Genomic DNA, 18,319 nt, shown 5'->3' on the forward strand with positions numbered 1-18,319 from the left:
TGCGAATTAACACAAAAGTGATCAACTCTGGCTCCGAGTCCAGTGTATTTATAACGGGATGATTTGCCGGATTCTTGTGTGGATTGCGAAGGGTTAACCCACTTCAGATATAATCTTGATAAGAGGTATAAGTGTAGTGAGCAGGGAGCATTTGCTGGGATATGTGTCTGCTGAGTGGTGGGCTAGACTGCTGGTTTCTATGTGGGAGGGGTAAAAGACAGCTGGGCACAGACTTGCTTCTATCTGCTTTAGCTCAGTAGTAAATATATAAGCTCCCAAAATAGCTGCTGGGAGTCAGAAGCTTCACCTTGTATGTCAGAGACCAGGGTGTGAGAAGGTAGAGACAGAGTTTTGGGTTGAGCAGAGAAACAGAAGCAGAAAGAAGGAGCCAAGAGAGAGAGTATAGAAAGTGCATTTGCAGAGAGAGGTGGCAGGTTATTAGGGAACCGTAAGGACGCGTTCAGGGTGAGAACTGTAAGGAAGAAAGGAGGGATTTGAGGTACAACTGGATGTGCTGAATTGGAAGTGACACTACAAGAAGATACTGGGAATTGTTCTGCCTGCAACATGGTGAAGTGTCTGATCCGTATAAGGACCAAGGTGAATGTACACCTACGTATGATCAATCACTGTTACCGTGATGTGAAGATTCGGGTTCTAAATCTTGGGCCTAGGCTGTTAGGCAGAGCCCTGGGAGCATTGCCCCTTTTCCCTGCTCTAATGGGAGGGGTACCTGCGCCAACTTCATCAGCTGAACCAAACGCAGCCATTAAGGAAATGAGATTAACAGGTGAAGTGTGTGTGTGTACGTACTACTGTGCAGATTCATAGCACTGAATTGTTGTTATTATTATCATCTAGTTTTTGGTTTCTTGTTGTCTTTGGGTTTTTCCATTTCTGATCTTGTGTCCTTGTTCTTACAGGTCTGGAATCGCTACGTGACAGTGCCCACTCTACTCCAGTCCATTCCACTGACCGACTTGATGCTTTATCTCCTCGAGCCTCTCGGGAAACAGTAATCAGCGATGAGGCATACACTCCTTGCTGCAGCATCCTCCCAACCCCTGTGTCTGAATCTAACCTGGATTTATCCATTGGTCAGCAGGGAAATGGGACAACGTGCACAAGCCAGGATGAAGAGAGTGACATGGCTGCTCCCAGCATTCCTGACATGGAGGTCCCACCACCAGCACTACCTGGACCAGAGGGTGCCAATCAGAGGGAACCAGAACCAGAACAGGCAAATAAGTTCCTACAAAGCGTTCTCCGGCTGCTGGCAGTCACACTATGCCTGCTGTTGGCATTGCTTCTGCTGCTGGTCATCTTGGCAGAGTCTGACCTGGAGTTAGCATTTCTGAGGGACATTCGGCTCACCCCTGAGTTCCAGCAGTTCCATTATCAGTACTTCTGTCCTCTTCGGCGATGGGTGTCATGCAAACTCCACCCGCTTATCCGCCTCATTGACTCCTGATCTATTCGAGGTTGTGCACACTCTGTGACTGTGAGGAGTGATGTCTTCCAGTGTCTTCCCCCTTCTCACCCCTGTCTTGTCTCACAAACCCTTCTTGGTTCAAAGGTCATCAGAACAAACCACTGCATAGGGTTCTCCATGTGTGTATGACTGGATGATGGTGAGAGAGGTGGAGGGTGCCCCGATGCATTGCATGGGAATCAGGTCTGCACTACAACCACTTCAGGCTTTGTAATGCAGCACCCATCTGTGCCAAGTCTATAAGCCACAGGATTGTGTTTATTTAACTCCATGAATCAAGCAGTCTATTTTTGCATCATATCCATAGTTCTATGTTCTCACTCGCTTTCATTGCACTGTGTCAGAATGCACATCTGCGTGGAATACAAAGGGATTGGAAACATTGGTCTTTATCTGTGAGGAACTACAGCTTCTATTATGGGCCCAGATGTTATGAATTCCGAATTCGGAGGCCCTGTGGGATGCTGGCGAACTCTGACCTTTTTTTTTAAAGGGGCAATCATTTAAAAGGCAAACCATTCATTGTAAATGATTGCCCCTTTAAAAAAAACTTTGAGTTCGGTCGACGGCCGGCACAGCCCCCGAACACGGGCTTAATTGCATCCGGCTTATGGACTGAGACTGTTGTAGTCTATGCATATCTGTGATACTACTAGTTGCCTAGCTTCAGCATTGTTTGCTGGTAAAATGAATGGGAACCAAAACAATGTATGCTCTTGCTTTAAAGAGTAACAGCGGCCTACGCACCGTGAAGGCAGCCATTTTGTGGAGCAGAGTCAATTTGCATCACAATGCTGAATATCAATCCAGAGACCAGTGACATCACTGAGATGTTGCACAAGATTTACCAATCATTCTAAAGAGGTCAAGTGGAGGCATCGCCCATAACATCCAATCAAATTCTGTCATTTTACAATATAAAATGTACTAGATTGTAGCACAGCTGCTGTGGAACTACACACTCCAGCATGCTATCGCTGTAGACAATGCTAATTGTGTAAGGGAATGCTGGGATGTGAGAGCTGGAGTGCCACAAGTTGTTTAGATAAAGGACAGATAGAATCTGGTTGGTTGCTATGGGCAACGCACCCACTTGCCTCTTAAGAGAGTTAGGTACAGTAAGTCTCCCCTGAATTCTCTGGCTGAATATTGTTTTATCTCACAAAATGGATGACACTGCTTTATGTAGGTGGCTGGTACACAGAGAGCACCTTTTTGCTGTCACGCATTACAATTGGCCAGAGTAGTGTCAAACAGACCTACGACAGCTGATGTCTTATTGGGTATTACAGAATTACGCACCGTCATGCTATTTTAACATATTGCACAATCATGGCTGTGCCGCACATCATTCACATGTTATCAGCCAAGTTGTAAAAGACTGAAATGAATCAGATTTCTGGCAGGTGCTTGTATTCCCACTGCTGTACTTAGAGGTGTAGTTGCCAGGATAATGCTTTCAATAGACAGTTATTGCAACACTGGCATCAGTGAGTAAAAGGAAAGCGATGCACCCCAATAAGACAAACATTACACAGCAGCAAAGACAAACATACAAATACCATGCCCCACACATGAATGTATCAGAACGCCATGTCATCTCGCTATACTTCCTGTTCTGCCAGCCAATGAAAATATAAGATTTAGATTGATGCGAAAATGTTTTAATCTGGATACAAACTTGCAAAACCAAGCTTAGTCCAGTTGCTTCAATGTACTGTATACTTCTCAGTCGTTGTAAGCTTCCGTGTTCAAACTGTGCTTGCAGTTCTTAAATGACAGCCTTGACATTTATAGCACGATCAAGTTGCTGATCGTTACATTCCGGGTGCTGGCTGGCTGGAAGTACAGGATTATAATACATAAATAGGCTGCTTTCCTAGTAATATGTTCAGTTAAACGGGAAGTATTTTTTAATAAATTTAAATTTAAATTAAATGAATTATATTGGCTCTGAAGAGACGGCACTACTGTGTTTCTGCTAGTATAACACTTTCCATAGGTAGCGAAACACAGGCTTCAGTCTATCAGAGGGTGCCAAACTCCAGGGTGTAATTGACTTTAATATATAAGTCAATTACACCCCACTGATCAGCAAGGGCACAACAATATACATTTTGCGTAATCATCTGGACATGTCAACATACCAGTATTCTTACTTAAAGTGATACTTCCCCTTGAGAACATATATTTATTTTGGAAGCAGGAGTGGGGCTGGAGTAGCACATTGGTGGTGTGATCATGTGACTTACTGGGATGAACGACATCACTTCACAGTCATCCATGGACATCGGGGGTAAGCAGAAAGCCTGTAGTTCATATTAATATGAAAAATGCCACCATGTTTATCTTTCACATCATTGCAGTAAAAGAAACCTGGTGGTCAGTTACATTTACAGTTCACTTTATGCTTACTGGTACTGAACACTCACTTGTTACATTGCTCAAAGTTCATAATTGAAGCCATTGAATTAGAATAATCAGTAAGTGACCTGATGCCTGTGTATTAGAAGGAGATGAGTTTTCTGTGTATTAAGAGATGGAGAGAGCTATTTGTTGTAATGTCGGTCTATAAAGAGGTGGTGAGATATGTGTCTTGTGTCTGTAATAAGATGAGGTAAGATGCATGTTTCATGGTATTTATGTATTAATATGCAATAAGATGAATGTGTTCTGGTGTCTGTGTATAAGGAGGGGGAGATGAATGTGTTCTGGTGCCTGTGTATAAGGAGGGGGAGATGAATGTGTTCTGGTGTCTGTGTATAAGGAGGGGGAGATGAATGTGTTCTGGTGTCTGTGTATAAGGAGGGGGAGATGAATGTGTTCTGGTGCCTGTGTATAAGGAGGGGGAGATGAATGTGTTCTGGTGCCTGTGTATTAGGAGGGGGAGATGAATGTGTTCTGGTGTCTGTGTATAAGGAGGGGGAGATGAATGTGTTCTGTGTCTGTGTATTAGGAGGGGGAGATGAATGTGTTCTGGTGTCTGTGTATTAGGAGGGGGAGATGAATGTGTTCTGGGGTCTGTATAAGGAGGGGGAGATGAATGTGTTCTGGTGTCTGTGTATAAGGAGGGGGAGATGAATGTGTTCTGGTGTCTGTGTATAAGGAGGGGGAGATGAATGTGTTCTGGTGTCTGTGTATAAGGAGGGGGAGATGAATGTGTTCTGGTGTCTGTGTATAAGGAGGGGGAGATGAATGTGTTCTGGTGTCTGTGTATAAGGAGGGGGAGATGAATGTGTTCTGGTGTCTGTATAAGGAGGGGGAGATGAATGTGTTCTGGTGCCTGTGTATTAGGAGGGGGAGATGACTGTGTTCTGGTGCCTGTGTATTAGGAGGGGGAGATGAATGTGTTCTGGTGTCTGTATAAGGAGGGGGAGATGAATGTGTTCTGGTGTCTGTGTATAAGGAGGGGGAGATGAATGTGTTCTGGTGTCTGTGTATAAGGAGGGGGAGATGAATGTGTTCTGGTGTCTGTGTATAAGGAGGGGGAGATGAATGTGTTCTGGTGCCTGTGTATTAGGAGGGGGAGATGAATGTGTTCTGGTGTTTATTTAAGGAGGGGGAGATTAAAGTGTTCTGGTGTCTGTGTATTAAGAGGTGAGCAGCATGTGCACTGATGTCTGTGTAAGTGTCTGTATATTAGGAGGAGGAGGAGGAGAAAAGTCCTGATGTCTGTGTATTAGGAAGATGTGAGATGTATGAGTCCTGATATCTGTGTATAATGAGGTGGTGAGATGTAAGTGTCTTGATGTCTATGTATGAGCTGGTGAATATAAGGAGCAGTATGTGTCCTGATGTCTGTGTATTAGGAAGATGTGAGATGTATGAGTCCTGATATCTGTGTATAATGAGGTGGTGAGATGTAAGTGTCCTGATGTCTATGTGTGAGCTGGTGAATATAAGGAGAAGTATGTGTCCTGATGTCTGTGTATTAGGAAGATGTGAGATGTATGAGTCCTGATATCTGTGTATAATGAGGTGGTGAGATGTAAGTGTCCTGATGTCTATGTGTGAGCTGGTGAATATAAGGAGCAGTATGTGTCCTGATGTCTGTGTATTAGGAAGATGTGAGATGTATGAGTCCTGATATCTGTGTATAATGAGGTGGTGAGATGTAAGTGTCCTGATGTCTATGTGTGAGCTGGTGAATATAAGGAGAAGTATGTGTCCTGATGTATTAGGAGGAGGTGAGACGTTTGTGTCCCGATTCCATAGCATTAGGAGGAGGTGAGAGGTATGTCTCCTGATGTCTTTGTATTAGGAGGAGGTCAGATGGTTATGCCCGGTTTCCTTAATATTAGGAGGTGTGTGTTTGTGTCCTCATCAGGGCTTAAAGTGGTCATGCAGAGGTGGGGGAACTCATTTTTCTATGCCACCAAATTACCCCCCTCCCCCCATTAGGCAGAGATAGGGCCAGTGGTAGGGCTTTTGGCACCCCCCTGCAAACTAGAATTCTATTCTGTGAGAATTACTGTGCAGGGCCAATGTGGAGGTTAAAATGTTCCACCTAACCATTAGAGGTGGTGGAACTCAGTTCCACCCCGTTCCCCCTCATTTTAACCCCTGGTCCTCATGCTAGTGTATTAGGAGGAGCTGAGAGGTCGGAGTTGTATGTCTGTGTTTTAGAAGAGAGCTCTGTATTTTGCTTATTGAGTCCATGTATTTGTTTAAGAAGGGTTATGGTGTCATATGTGCCTTAGTATGTGAGACATGATACATGCTTACATTCAGGAGGTGGGTTGTGAGAAGTATATCTGGTAGATGAACAAGTCTGTGATAGACTGCCCTTATGTATGTTATTATTTATATCTGTGAGTTACATGGCTGTGTGCATGCGTGGTATTTTGGATCTGATGCCTGTACATGCCAGATGTTCTCGTCCGAGTCAGCCCGTCTATAAAACCCATTTCTGTCACTGCCAATAGTGTTCACAGTAAGTCCCTAATCCCTCTGTATTAGAAGCAGAAACTGTCCCTGTGTTTTGTATTAGAACAAGCTGAAAGATTAATGTGTCTCTGTATTATAACGAGCTGATCAATACATGTGGGGGTGAGAGGTTGTCACCCCTGATAAGTTTTTTTAATGAATAGCAGATTATATAGTTCCTATAGGTAGGCAATTGTTTATAGTTGACTGGAAGAACCATATAAATGTATATAAAGTATACTATAGTGTGCTAAGGAGGCGCAGGTTCCTGGAGACTGTGTGTTAAGGAGGCGCAGGTTCCTGGGGACTGTGTGCAAAGGAGGCGCAGGCCCCTGGGGACTGTGTGCTAAGGAGGTGCAGGTTCCTGGGGACTGTGTGCTAAGGAGGCGCAGGTCCCTGGGGACAGTGTGCTAAGGAGGCGCAGGTTCCTGGGGACTGTGTGCTAAGGAGGCGCAGGTCCCTGGGGACAGTGTGCTAAGGAGGCGCAGGTTCCTGGGGACTGTGTGCTAAGGAGGCGCAGGTTCCTGGGAACTGTGTGCTAAGGAGACGCAAGTCCCTAGGGACTCTGTGCTAAGGAGGCGCAGGTTCCTGGGGACTGTGTGCCAAGGAGGCGCAGGTTCCTGGGGACTGTGTGCTAAGGAATGACTGATGTGTCTTTTGTCCTTTCCCCATCTAGCTGTCCTTGTTTTGTGGTCTGTAGCTAAATGCCTCTATGATTTTTCAATGGACCTTCTACCCATTCCTCACATATGTGGGGATCTCTCTTTGCCTCCAAACATATTACCTTACTTTTATATCGCAGAGACTGTTTTAAGGTTATATTTTAAGAAAATAGTATTATTTTGTTATCAAAATACCTTTAGTTTTTTTAATTGCTTTTTAAGGTTTTTTTTCTGTTTGGTTGGTGTGTAAAAATGAAAAATAAATGTAGAAGAATAGTGAGTTATAGTCACAGAGCAACAGTTCGGCAAAAAAAATGTGAAAAACCCAACAATAACTAGTCAGGGCAACCCACAAATGGAAGATTCCCGAAATCCACAAGGTCAGGGTGGTACTCCCAGAATTAGGTGAAACCCACTGAGGTGGTTCATCAGTGTGGAATGACAGTAGGAGACGCCCTGTTTGTGAGGCACAACCAATGTTTAGGAGATAAATAGGGGCACTGTAAGCTCGCAGCGGGCTGCCCAATGCTCCCAATATAAAATCTAGCATGACCATTGCAGAGCTGCGGATAAGCTCCCTGTCAGTGCATATGGACTGAATGCAAGATATCATGCATATTTATGGTGAACATGCTGAAATACTTTACTGATGCACTTGGGAAGAAGCAATGTACAGCGACATCACAAGCCATTTTCCCTGAGAGACTGCATCTTTGCATGAAGGTCCCTGACTACGACTTCTGTACGGCACAAGAAGGAACGCAGGCGACTGCTGTTTAGGGCTTGCTCTAAGGACACCCACTAGCCAAACCAGTGTGGCAAAGCTAGACTATGCAAATAAGTCAGAACTGCAAGCAAAGATCTATTTCCAATTTAAACGTCCATTTGCACATTTCTTGGACTCCAACTAAAAAAAAAATAGATCAGTTTAGGGAAGAGCAGTGCTGGAATGTACTTAGAATAAGCTTTCCGTTGTCATTCGTTTGGCGCATCATGTTTTGACATTATTCCTCTAAATGCTTCGATCAACAACCAGCACATTTATTCCGTGAAAGGAGCCTTTTAAAATGACTTTGGAAATAAAGCCACAGGTGAACGTAGCCATTTTATATTCCCGCTGTTTTGTTACACGTGCATGTCCGTGCTTTCCATTCATGCATAGCTGGTCTCTATGCTCTGCCCAATCAGTGAATCTAGGAGAGATTTTACAAGTCTAGAGAGTTATAAAGTGCAGCAAGATAAAGAACTAACCAATCAGCTTCTAAATGTCATAGAACAGGCTGTGTTTGGCAAACAAAAGTGATGAGCTGATTGGTTGATACTTTATCTATCTTGATCTTCTCTCCAAGATTTATTAAGTATACACACTCTCTCTCTCCCTACCGCCCCACAGTTTCATGGTCACCCTGGTGGCAATTCTGTAAGGTTACTTTATCCAATAGACTGAGAAACAGGGCTCAGATCCCAGTGGTAGATATGTGGTACATTAAATTTAAAATAGGTTCATAACCATGATGTGTTAATAAAAAAAAAAAAAAACTTCTATGCAGTTTTCTTTCTAGAACATGATCTAGAAATATTTAATTCATTCTGGTGCTGAGTTGCTTTGTGACTGTATCAAGCATTAGATAAAGCTGCCTTAATGGGCGCATCCCATTGCTGTTTTTTTGGCATAGAAAAGTCATGTGTTCTCCCCAGATTTCCCGGTTTCCTACACATATATTGCGGTTACGCATGAGCCAATAGACCGCATGATGTATTTGCTGAGGAAACTGATTGCAACTGTGAATCTTCTAGGTCTTATTCAGGCGTAAAAATGACGTCCTTGTGCCAATTCTGAGTCACGTGTTCCGCAGCGCCTGCCATAGGTTGCGGAGAAGTGACATGCATAGTCGTCCTTACCTTGGACAAGATTTTTGAATAAGAATAAAAGACATTACATGATCCGTTTGGTCTCAGTGTGGATTCTTTCTAGATGGGGACAGGCCAAGAATTCAATCAAAGCAAAAAAAAAAAACCGTGAGCTGCACTTGCAAAGGAAATAATTACATCAAACTAGTAGGAAATGTTATGTCCTATTGGCCTTCATATTGATAAAGCTACAGTATGTGGGGCTGGAGGCATCTGCCCACACCTAAGTGCTGCTCTGTGTATACAGCCCAGGTGGGGTTGTGGCAGTGGCTACCAAGGAGCCCGGTCTGCTTGCAAGCACACTTCCATACCGGCAGGAGGAGCTTGAAATGCAGACTATGTAATAGTGTAAAAGCCATACCAGGCCTGGAAGCCAGAGTCCATACTTGCAGGAAGCAGGTAGAACTGCAAGACTGTATATCAGGTTTCACCGTTCTCTGCCCTTTTCCAGTAAAGACACTGGGCACATGTACGCGACATTCGCAGAACACTGCCTCAGGTCACCACCCAGTTGCTGGCTTGAAACAATTTTATAGAAAGACAGCTCCGCTTGTGTGCGAATATGACCAACATGTAAGTAAAAATGTGTATTTTCATCTGCCAAGGCGCGGCTTTCTTCAAAACACCATTTTGTTCCGTGCACAGAGTTCTGTCCAACTTAGAATCAGACCCACTGTCTAGAAGAGTGAATCTGGTAGAACAAGACTTTATCCTAGCACAGGCATTCCCAACCACGGTCCTCAAGGCACACCAACAGTGCAGGCTTCTTTTTTTTTTTTTTTATAAATCAGATATTTTTTATTATACTTTTTCCTTTAACAATACAACATACAGCACTTCGTAACAGTGCAGGTTTCAGTGATATCCAGGCTTCAGCACAGATGGTTTAATCAGAATCCCTCAGATACTAATTAAGTCACTTGTGCTCAAGCCTGGATATCTACAAAACCTGCACTGTTGGTGTGCCTTGAGGACCGTGGTTGGGAATGCCTGCCTGAGCATGAAAACCTTTAAGATTTCTGTAAGAATTTGGCAAGCAAGCAATCTAATTCCAGAATGACCTTGAGCTATTCTAATCAATCACTTATCTATACGGGATGCAGTTAAAATCCCGGTGGTCGGGATCCCGGCGTTCAGAATCCCGACACTTTCTCCCTCCAGGGGTGTCCATCTCCTGGAGGGAGAATAAAATTAGCGTGCCGAGCGTAGCGAGGCACCGGGCCCGCTGCGTGGTGAGCGCAGCGAGCCCGCAAGGGGGGGCGATCCACGTCCCCCCCTTGTCGGGATTTCCGCATCAGGATTTTGAACGCCGGGATCCCGACCGCCGGGATTTCATACTGAATCCATCTATACAATCCACTCACAACTTGTTTCTGTAGCCAAACATATAGAATAAGGTGCCCATACATCAGCAATCACAATTGTTTCTCAGATCCAGTGATTTCTCCCCTCCCAGATAAATTGTTTCTCCAATCTCTGACTTTCCCACACACTACAGATTTGTTTCAGTGATCAGCAGATTTTTCCTGTCATAAGATTGCATCTGGAAAATGCCCATACATCACCTCAATCGATTTTCTTTTCCACAGTCACTAAATAGTTACATAATGGGTGGAGCTACCAGGGAAAAAACAAAATGACCGGGGCACCCCAGTACTTTGGGAACCAGCGCCGGGCTCCACTAGCAAGGGAGGTAATGCCACAGTCAGAGGACACAGATCATAGGTCCCATGACCGAAGCATTCAGCCACCCTAGCTAATCAGCCTTTGCTGGGGATTCCTGGGGAGGTGGGGACCCCTTCAAATAGAGCAGTCCCCTCTCTCCAGTGTACCCCAGGCATGTGCTGAAGCCCGGGGCTATCCCCCACACTCCTGGGCTGCAGGGTTAATATGTGAAATAACATTGTTCTGTTCAGTAGGACTAAAGGTCCCAGCATGGTGACATTTGTAGAACCACAAGTGGCACCATGCCAGGACTAACTTATTGCTGGAACCTGGAAGCCCCCTGTAATGAAAATACACACACGGTTCTGGATTTTTTTTTTTTTTATTAAACAGCATTCTTCACTTAGGGAGCAACAACCTTTTAGCTTTTGCATGGCTGCTGCCATCTACTAGGACTTTCCTTGTCTTCTTCCAGGTATCTTCTCCGAGGGGGACCATGGCCTACCACCCTCCCATGATATGCTTTATTGCATGGAGCATCAGCAAAAAAGTACACTGTGACAGACAGATTATCCACCGGGTGGAGCCCTAAGACAAATGCAGATGAAATGGAAGGAACACCGCCGCAGGGGGAAGGCGAACCTCTGTTGTCCACCCCCAACATGGACAAGAACCCCTCCACACCACCGCTACTGAAGTGGGAGTGGAGGACCGTCGCCGAGAGTTTGCAGATCTCCGCCGCCCACCCTGCCATGGACAAGGGATCCTGTCGCCGCCATTAAATTATACAGAGCACCACCAGTTGGGGAACGCAGATCTCCACTGCCCACCCTGCCACGAACAAGGGACCCTGCCGCCATAGGAATACACATCGCAGCCGCCCACAGGAGCTCAGCAAGTATATTATAAATAGATAACCTTAGGACATTTACCCCACAATGTATCTACCTCTCTCTCCACCCTGCAAGAGGCCCCAACCATATACCTGTATACATTAAAAATAGAAACCCGAATAAATCAAGATTTTTAAACATGTCTAAAAAGCTGATTTAGCAATCCTGATCAATTTTTGATTAGGATCGCCAGAAGGGGGAGCCCACACATCAACTTTTAATTGTGACAATCTTCTCCAGAACGGAGGATTGTCACAATTCATCGCCTGTATATGGGCCGCATTACTTAGAAATGTTTTGAGGTTACAGGGTTATTTTTTTGTGTTCGGATCACAAAGGCCACAGCAGTTATTCACTTGTTGCTTACATCCTGCTCAGCTATCAGTGCCCCCCCAGAGATGGACACAGAGGACCACAAATGGGACAGGACAGTCCCAGAAAAAGGGACTGTCTCACTGAGTTTGGAGGTATATGCCCCTATAGGTGGTAAGCTTGCAAGCAGGGCTTTCTTACCTTGTAACCTTATCTTTTTATCATTGTATCTCTTGTTTCTGAATTAGAAAACCGCAACTTATTAACAGGCAATTTGCCCGATTAGAATGCAATAACTTGAATACGAACAACTCTTTGGGATTCCATTATACAAGATAAATTGAAAATGAATTTGTTGAAAAGGAGGTACCTATCTGAATATAACAAATTTTAACCATTCAACACTTGGTTGGGGTACATTGATAGTACACTCAGGAACTGCTCTTCTAAAATTATAACAATATTAAGTGTAATTTTCGTGTAACGGCGCCATAATGAGTTGAAAAATATAAACATAGAAAGAGTATCCAGTTTTGGCTACATGCCCAGAAAGTAAATAGGCTAATCTGACAAGTAGCAAAACTGGGGGAATACTGCAAAAGTACAGAACTCATAACAACCCAGGTGGGCAATACATACAATTAAAGTTCTGGCACCAAGGAGGTACAGAATGGAGGCCAAGGCACAGACTTCCTGAAACGTACTAATACACGGTATACTCCAAAAATTATATAATAGTTATAGAATAAAATTGTTTATTTAACTATTTTGTACACAACACAGAAATATTTCACACATTTGACAGTTTTTAACGATCTCAAATAAAAATATTGGAATTTTATCATAAAACTTAGACACAACTCGTTTACTTATTTCTGTGCGTCAACAAAGAAAGACATTCTTCCCCTGTCCTCCTCTTCTCTGTCATCGACAGTGAGATCTATGGATTTGGATTGTCTTGCTTGGGGCTTGCACAGGTGCTATAGCACTAGCCAGCACAGATATACCCCCTTTCCCATATAACTGATTTACCTTTTTATCTGCCAGTTACTATGCTGTATTATTAATGTGTATTTTCAAGCTTTAAAGCTTCCTGAGAACATTCTTCAGAGTTAAGCAAATCTGCTATTGATCTATTGACCTTAAGTCATCAGAGAGCTCTGCCATCCATTGTGTACCATTTGTAAGGCACACAGGACTTCCGGTGGGCGTTTCTCCTAAGAGGACGCGTTCTTACTGAGCTCCCGGGCCGCAGGGCATAAGTTAAAGAAAAACCCACACCAGCAAAAAAAAAAAATAGAACCTGCGGCTTGCCTACCAATGGGGATAAGACACGGCAAGAGTCCGCTGCCAGGACAGGCTCCCGTGCTGCACCCATCCACCGGAGTTCAGCTCCCCCACATCGGAGCATACGGCGCGGCCGCCATATTACCTCGCGGCCTAGCCCTGCCGACCTCACCCCGAAGCTCCTAGACGCCTTTCCAGCCCACACGCCGGGCTTGTCGCTGCCTGTGGAGACTGCTGGGTGCCCGACTGACACCCGCCTGAACACCACAGCGCCAGGTCCTGAGTTGCCTCCGGCGTCTGGAGGGGGGGTGATCGGCGGCCTGCTTACTCGCCTGCGCATGTTCCCAGACGGCTGCTGAAAACCACAGCGCCGGGTCCCGAGCTGGACGGCTGCTAGAAACCACCGCGCCGGGTCCCGAGCTGATCCCAGACACCCGCCTGAAGACCATCATGCCGGGTCCCGAGCTACCTGCGGCGTCTGGAGGGGGGATGGGCGGCGACGACCCGGCGGCCTGCTCACCCGCCTGCGCCTGATCAAGGATGGCTGCTGGACGGCAGGGGAACCCTGAGGAAAGCCCCGCCATCCTCCTGTGGGCTAGCGCTGCAGCGGACAACCCACGCCTACACCCTACACATTGGGCCTTGATCCACTAGCTCCCCTCCCGGCTTAAAGACCACACACAGAGGGCTTTGCCCACTACAGTTGGCGAACGCACCGCACTACAAGCTGCACTCCACAAGCCACCAACTGTGAGTACACTATCTCTGGTCCCAGGGGAACTGACCCCCTACAGCTTGCAGGGGAGGACGGGTCCGCCATTGCCAGCAGGTAATACTCCCTGGCCTCACAGCTGCAACGCTGACTCTCCTGGGCGAGATCTCCCAGAGGCAGACAAACACCCACTGACCCCCATTGCCATCTACCCACTTGGAGTGACTACCGTCATCTACCCCCCTGAATATCCATATACACAGTAGCGCCGGGGAAAGGCCTTGAACCCCCCTCCCACGCTGTGACCTGCTGCAGACACACCGGTGCCTCTTGACACACCAGATCGTTTCTGGAAGCCTAGCTCTACCATAGCACCAGATCACCTGGACCAAACATCCCTATTATACCCATAAACATTACGGACACATTGGACTACTTCTGTCGCTGCCGGCGCTAGCTTACGTGGCGGCCCGACGCCGCCCACCTTCCACACAACTGCCTCGCATCTACTGTGGCCCCAGAGACTGTTGTTGGCCTAAGCTGTGAGAACTAACACCCCACCACACCGGCTGCACAGACAATCCTCTCTCTGACTATCATCCCCCTACAGGTCTGCCTACCCACTGCGGCATAGGGCGAGCAGCCTGTCGCACAGCGGGACCGCTGCGATCTGCGGGTGGACTGCTGTTGAGGAGGTGGCCGGATCATCATCATCATTGCTTTATTGTGTGCTTTGCATTGCAGGAGAATACCTCAGCTGTTGCTCCTTTTCCCAAAGACACCTGTGAAATCGGAGAAAGGGATTTACGGTAAGTACAGAAATCCTGTTTTCTCCTTCCTCCACTAGGTGTCACTGGAGCGTAGACAGTGGGGACGTCCCAGAGCTCCCAACACGGGTGGGAAGGCGCTGAGAACTCCCAAGAACTGCTCGGCCAAACTGAGAGGCCGATGAAGCAAACGTGTCGAATCTATAGAACCTAACAAAGGTTCGCCTACCCGACCACGTAGCAGCTCTGCAAAGCTGGTGGATGGACAACCCTCGAGCAGCCGCCCAAAGGGTCCTACTGAACGCGTAGAATGTGCCGAAGCGGGTGGCGTCTGGGCCGCTGCCACGTACGCTTGTCTTATAGTCAAACGAATCCATCTCGCCAGAGTCTGTTTAGACGCGGGCCATCCACGACGAATTGAATCATAAGTGACAAAGAGACAGTCGGATCTTCTAACTGAAGCTGTTCTAGCGACATAAATCTTCAAAGCCCTCACTACGTCCAAAGATTCTGCCTGTGGATCTTCTGTGAACGCAGGGACTACAATAGGCTGGTTAAGGTGGAAGGAAGATACCACCTTTGGAAGGAAAGATAAAGATGTACGGAGCTCCGCTCTGTCTGCGTGAAATACCAAAAAGGGTGAGCGACATGAAAGAGCTCCCAGTTCTGAAACCCTTCGGGCCAGTGGCGTAACTATGGAGGGTGCAGGGGATGCAGCTGCTAGGGGGGCCCATAGCACAGCAGGCATCCCCTGCACCCTTTTTCCTTATTAGTGCCGCTCGCTTGGCAGTGTTGGTGGTGCCTCTGCCCCCTCCCCCACTAGCGACGATGCGCTACATAATGAAGGGGAATGTGGTGGTCCGGCTGTTGCAGCCTTACCCCCTCTCCCTTCCTTGATGCTGCCGGGGACTGACGTCACTATCTAGTGACCAGCCCCGGCGTGAAACACGCTGTGCTGCTTGCCTGGCCCTGGGAAACAGGAGACACGGAGCTGTCAGTGCAGGAAGACTCGGCACTGACAGCATGAATTATACTGGTAAGGGGGGGGACAGGGTTAGCTGTGGGTCGGAGCGGAGGGGAGAGGATGCCCCAAACCAAGCTACGCCACTGTGTCACTCTCTCCTCCTGTGGTGGGGGGCCCTTGCAGAATTTTGCTATGGGGCCCAGAAGGTAGTAGTTACGCCTCTGCTTCGGGCTGAGGCCAAAGCTAGTAAGAGAATCGTCTTCCAAGTGAGGTATTTGAGATCTACCTATCCAAAGGTTCAAAAACTGAGGAACACAGATAATCTAGGACCAAATCTAAGTCCCATGGGGCCGTCGGAGGTCGAACAGGAGGCTGCAAGCGTAGCACTCCCTGAAAGAAAGTTTGTACCTCTGGTAGCAGGTAGGGAGGCCAATCCCGGGATCGGGATCGGCGGGATCCCGGGATTTTGGCCTAAAATCGCTGGGATTTGAATCCCGGGATTGAAGACTTCAATCCCGGGATTCCGGGATTAGCAACCCCATTAGTTTTTGCTTAAATCCGGGCAGCGCGTAGCGCCAGAGTATGGCTCAGACGCTGCCCGGCTGACTGTTCATTACCCCCGGTGCTGCTGTCGGGAGTTGTGAGGGACAGTGTGCTGTGCCGACGGCGCCCAGGCTGTGCAGCGTGACCCCTGACATCACGTCACGCTGCGCAGCCCGGCCGCTGCTCTGCCTGTCGTGCTGACCCGGACAGACGCCCGCTGTTATGCCCCCTGCCTTCCACCAGAGAAAGATGCTGCCTGTGCCCTGTCACCGCCACTGCCGCCGTAAGTGATGATGTGCGGGGTGCAGCAATTTATATTGACATCTGGGATTGCCCGTTTTTTTTTTTATTAGGGAGGCCAATCCCGGGATCCCGGGAATCCCGGGATTGAGCATTTTTCAATCCCGAATCCCGGGATTGAAAAAATGCCCCGGGATTGGCATCCCTAGTAGCAGGGCTAAACGTTTTTGGAAAAAAACGGATAATGCGGACACCTGTACCTTCAGTGATCCTAAACGCAAACCTGCAGACAGCCCCGTCTGAAGGAATAACAGAAGTCTGGCCTTTTTGAATGCCGTTGTGGAGACCCCACGGCCTTCACACCAGGCCACATACGATCTCCAAATCCGGTGGTAATGCTTTGATGTTACGTCTTTTCTTGCACTCATCATGGTCGGGATTACCGTCCTAGGAATCCCTGCTTGTCTTAGGATGGACTTCTCAGTAGCCACGCCATTAAATGAAGCCGCTTTAAGTCTGGAAAGACAAAAGGGCCTTGAGTGAGTAGATCTTCTTGCAACGGGAGAGGCCACGGCTCTTCGACCAGCAGAGTTGTGAGGTTGGTGTACCAGGCTCGGCGAGGCCAGTCCGGAGCGATTAGGAGAGCCAACACCTTCTCCCTCCTTATTCGTTGTAGAATCTTGGGTATCAACGGAAATGGAGGGAACAGGTGAACAAAACTAAATGGCCAGGGAGCCGTCAGGGCATCCACCCCCGCTGCTGCTGGGTCTCGGGTCCGTGCGAAGTATAACGGAAGCTGATGGTTGAGACGTGATGCCATCAGGTCGACTTGAGGACAACCCCATTTTCGAACCAATCGCTGAAAGATCTGAGGATGAAGGCACCACTCTCCCTGGCGGACATCCTGCCGACTCAAGTAGTCGGCCTCCCAATTCTCCACTCCTGGAATGAAGATGGCTGAAATGGCCGTCGCGTGGTCCTGAGCCCATAGCAGGATTCGGCTCACTTCCTTCATGGCTGCCCAACTTCTTGTGCCGCCCTGTTTGTTTATATAGGCTACCGTTGTTGCGTTGTCGGACTGAACCCGTATTAGTCGACCTTGAAGGAGGGGTTGTGCTTGGATGAGAGCATAGTATACTGCTCTGAGTTCCAGGACATTTATATGCAGGCGAGATTCCCGACAAGTCCAGCGTCCCTGAAATTGATGGTCCAGAGTTAGTGCTCCCCATCCTCGGAGACTCGCATCCGTTGTGATGACTGTCCAGTTCCAAAGAGCGAAACGTTTTCCCTCCCTGAGATTGGCTGAATGAAGCCACCACGAAAAGGAAAGTCTCGCCCTCGGGGACAGGGTCACCAGACGTTGTAGGTGCAGGTGCGAACCTGACAATTGTCTCAGAAGATTGAGTTGAAAAGGTCTTGACCTGAAGCGAGCATACTGGACTGCTTCGAAGGAGGCTGTCATCTTCCCCAGCAGATGCATACAGAGAAGCACCGAGACCTTCCTGTGTTGTAGTACTAGACGTACCAACTCCTGAAGCGATCTGATCTTGTCTTCCGGTAAGAAAACCTTCAGTTGTATGGTGTCCAGGATCATTCCCAAAAACTGCATTCTCTGAGATGGTTGCAGCTGGGACTTTTCGTAGTTCAGGATCCAGCCATGTTCTACGAGTATCTTCTTGGTTAGATTGATGTTTGTCAAGAGTTCCTCCTGTGAAGAGCCCTTCAGAAGGAGGTCGTCGAGATATGGGATTATCGTAACACCCTTTGAGCGAAGAATCTCCATCATTACCGCCATCACCTTGGTGAACACCCGTGGTGCTGAGAAGAGTCCGAAGGGCAGGGCTTGAAACTGCCAATGGCAATCCAGAACTGCAAACCTCAGAAAGGCCTGATGAGATAGGCATATTGGGATGTGCAGGTAGGCGTCCCTGATATCCAGGGATAC

General features: G+C 47.3%; 1 protein-coding gene across 3 annotated transcripts in view; it reads left to right on the forward strand.

Moving 5' to 3' along the window:
- FRMD5 (FERM domain containing 5) overlaps positions 1-9,024 on the forward strand; it is a 94,806-nt gene extending 85,782 nt beyond the window's left edge. For all 3 annotated transcript variants that reach the window (XM_083184456.1, XM_083184455.1, XM_083184454.1), the window contains exon 14: positions 924-9,024. In XM_083184456.1, coding sequence (XP_083040582.1) covers positions 924-1,471 — 548 coding nt within the window. In that variant the 3' untranslated portion in view covers positions 1,472-9,024. The remainder of the gene's footprint in view (positions 1-923) is intronic.
- Positions 9,025-18,319: the final 9,295 nt, after the last annotated feature.

Source organism: Crinia signifera, chromosome 4 (assembly GCF_055691185.1).
Source record: "Crinia signifera chromosome 4, ASM5569118v1, whole genome shotgun sequence".
Taxonomy (NCBI): Eukaryota; Metazoa; Chordata; class Amphibia; order Anura; family Myobatrachidae; genus Crinia; species Crinia signifera.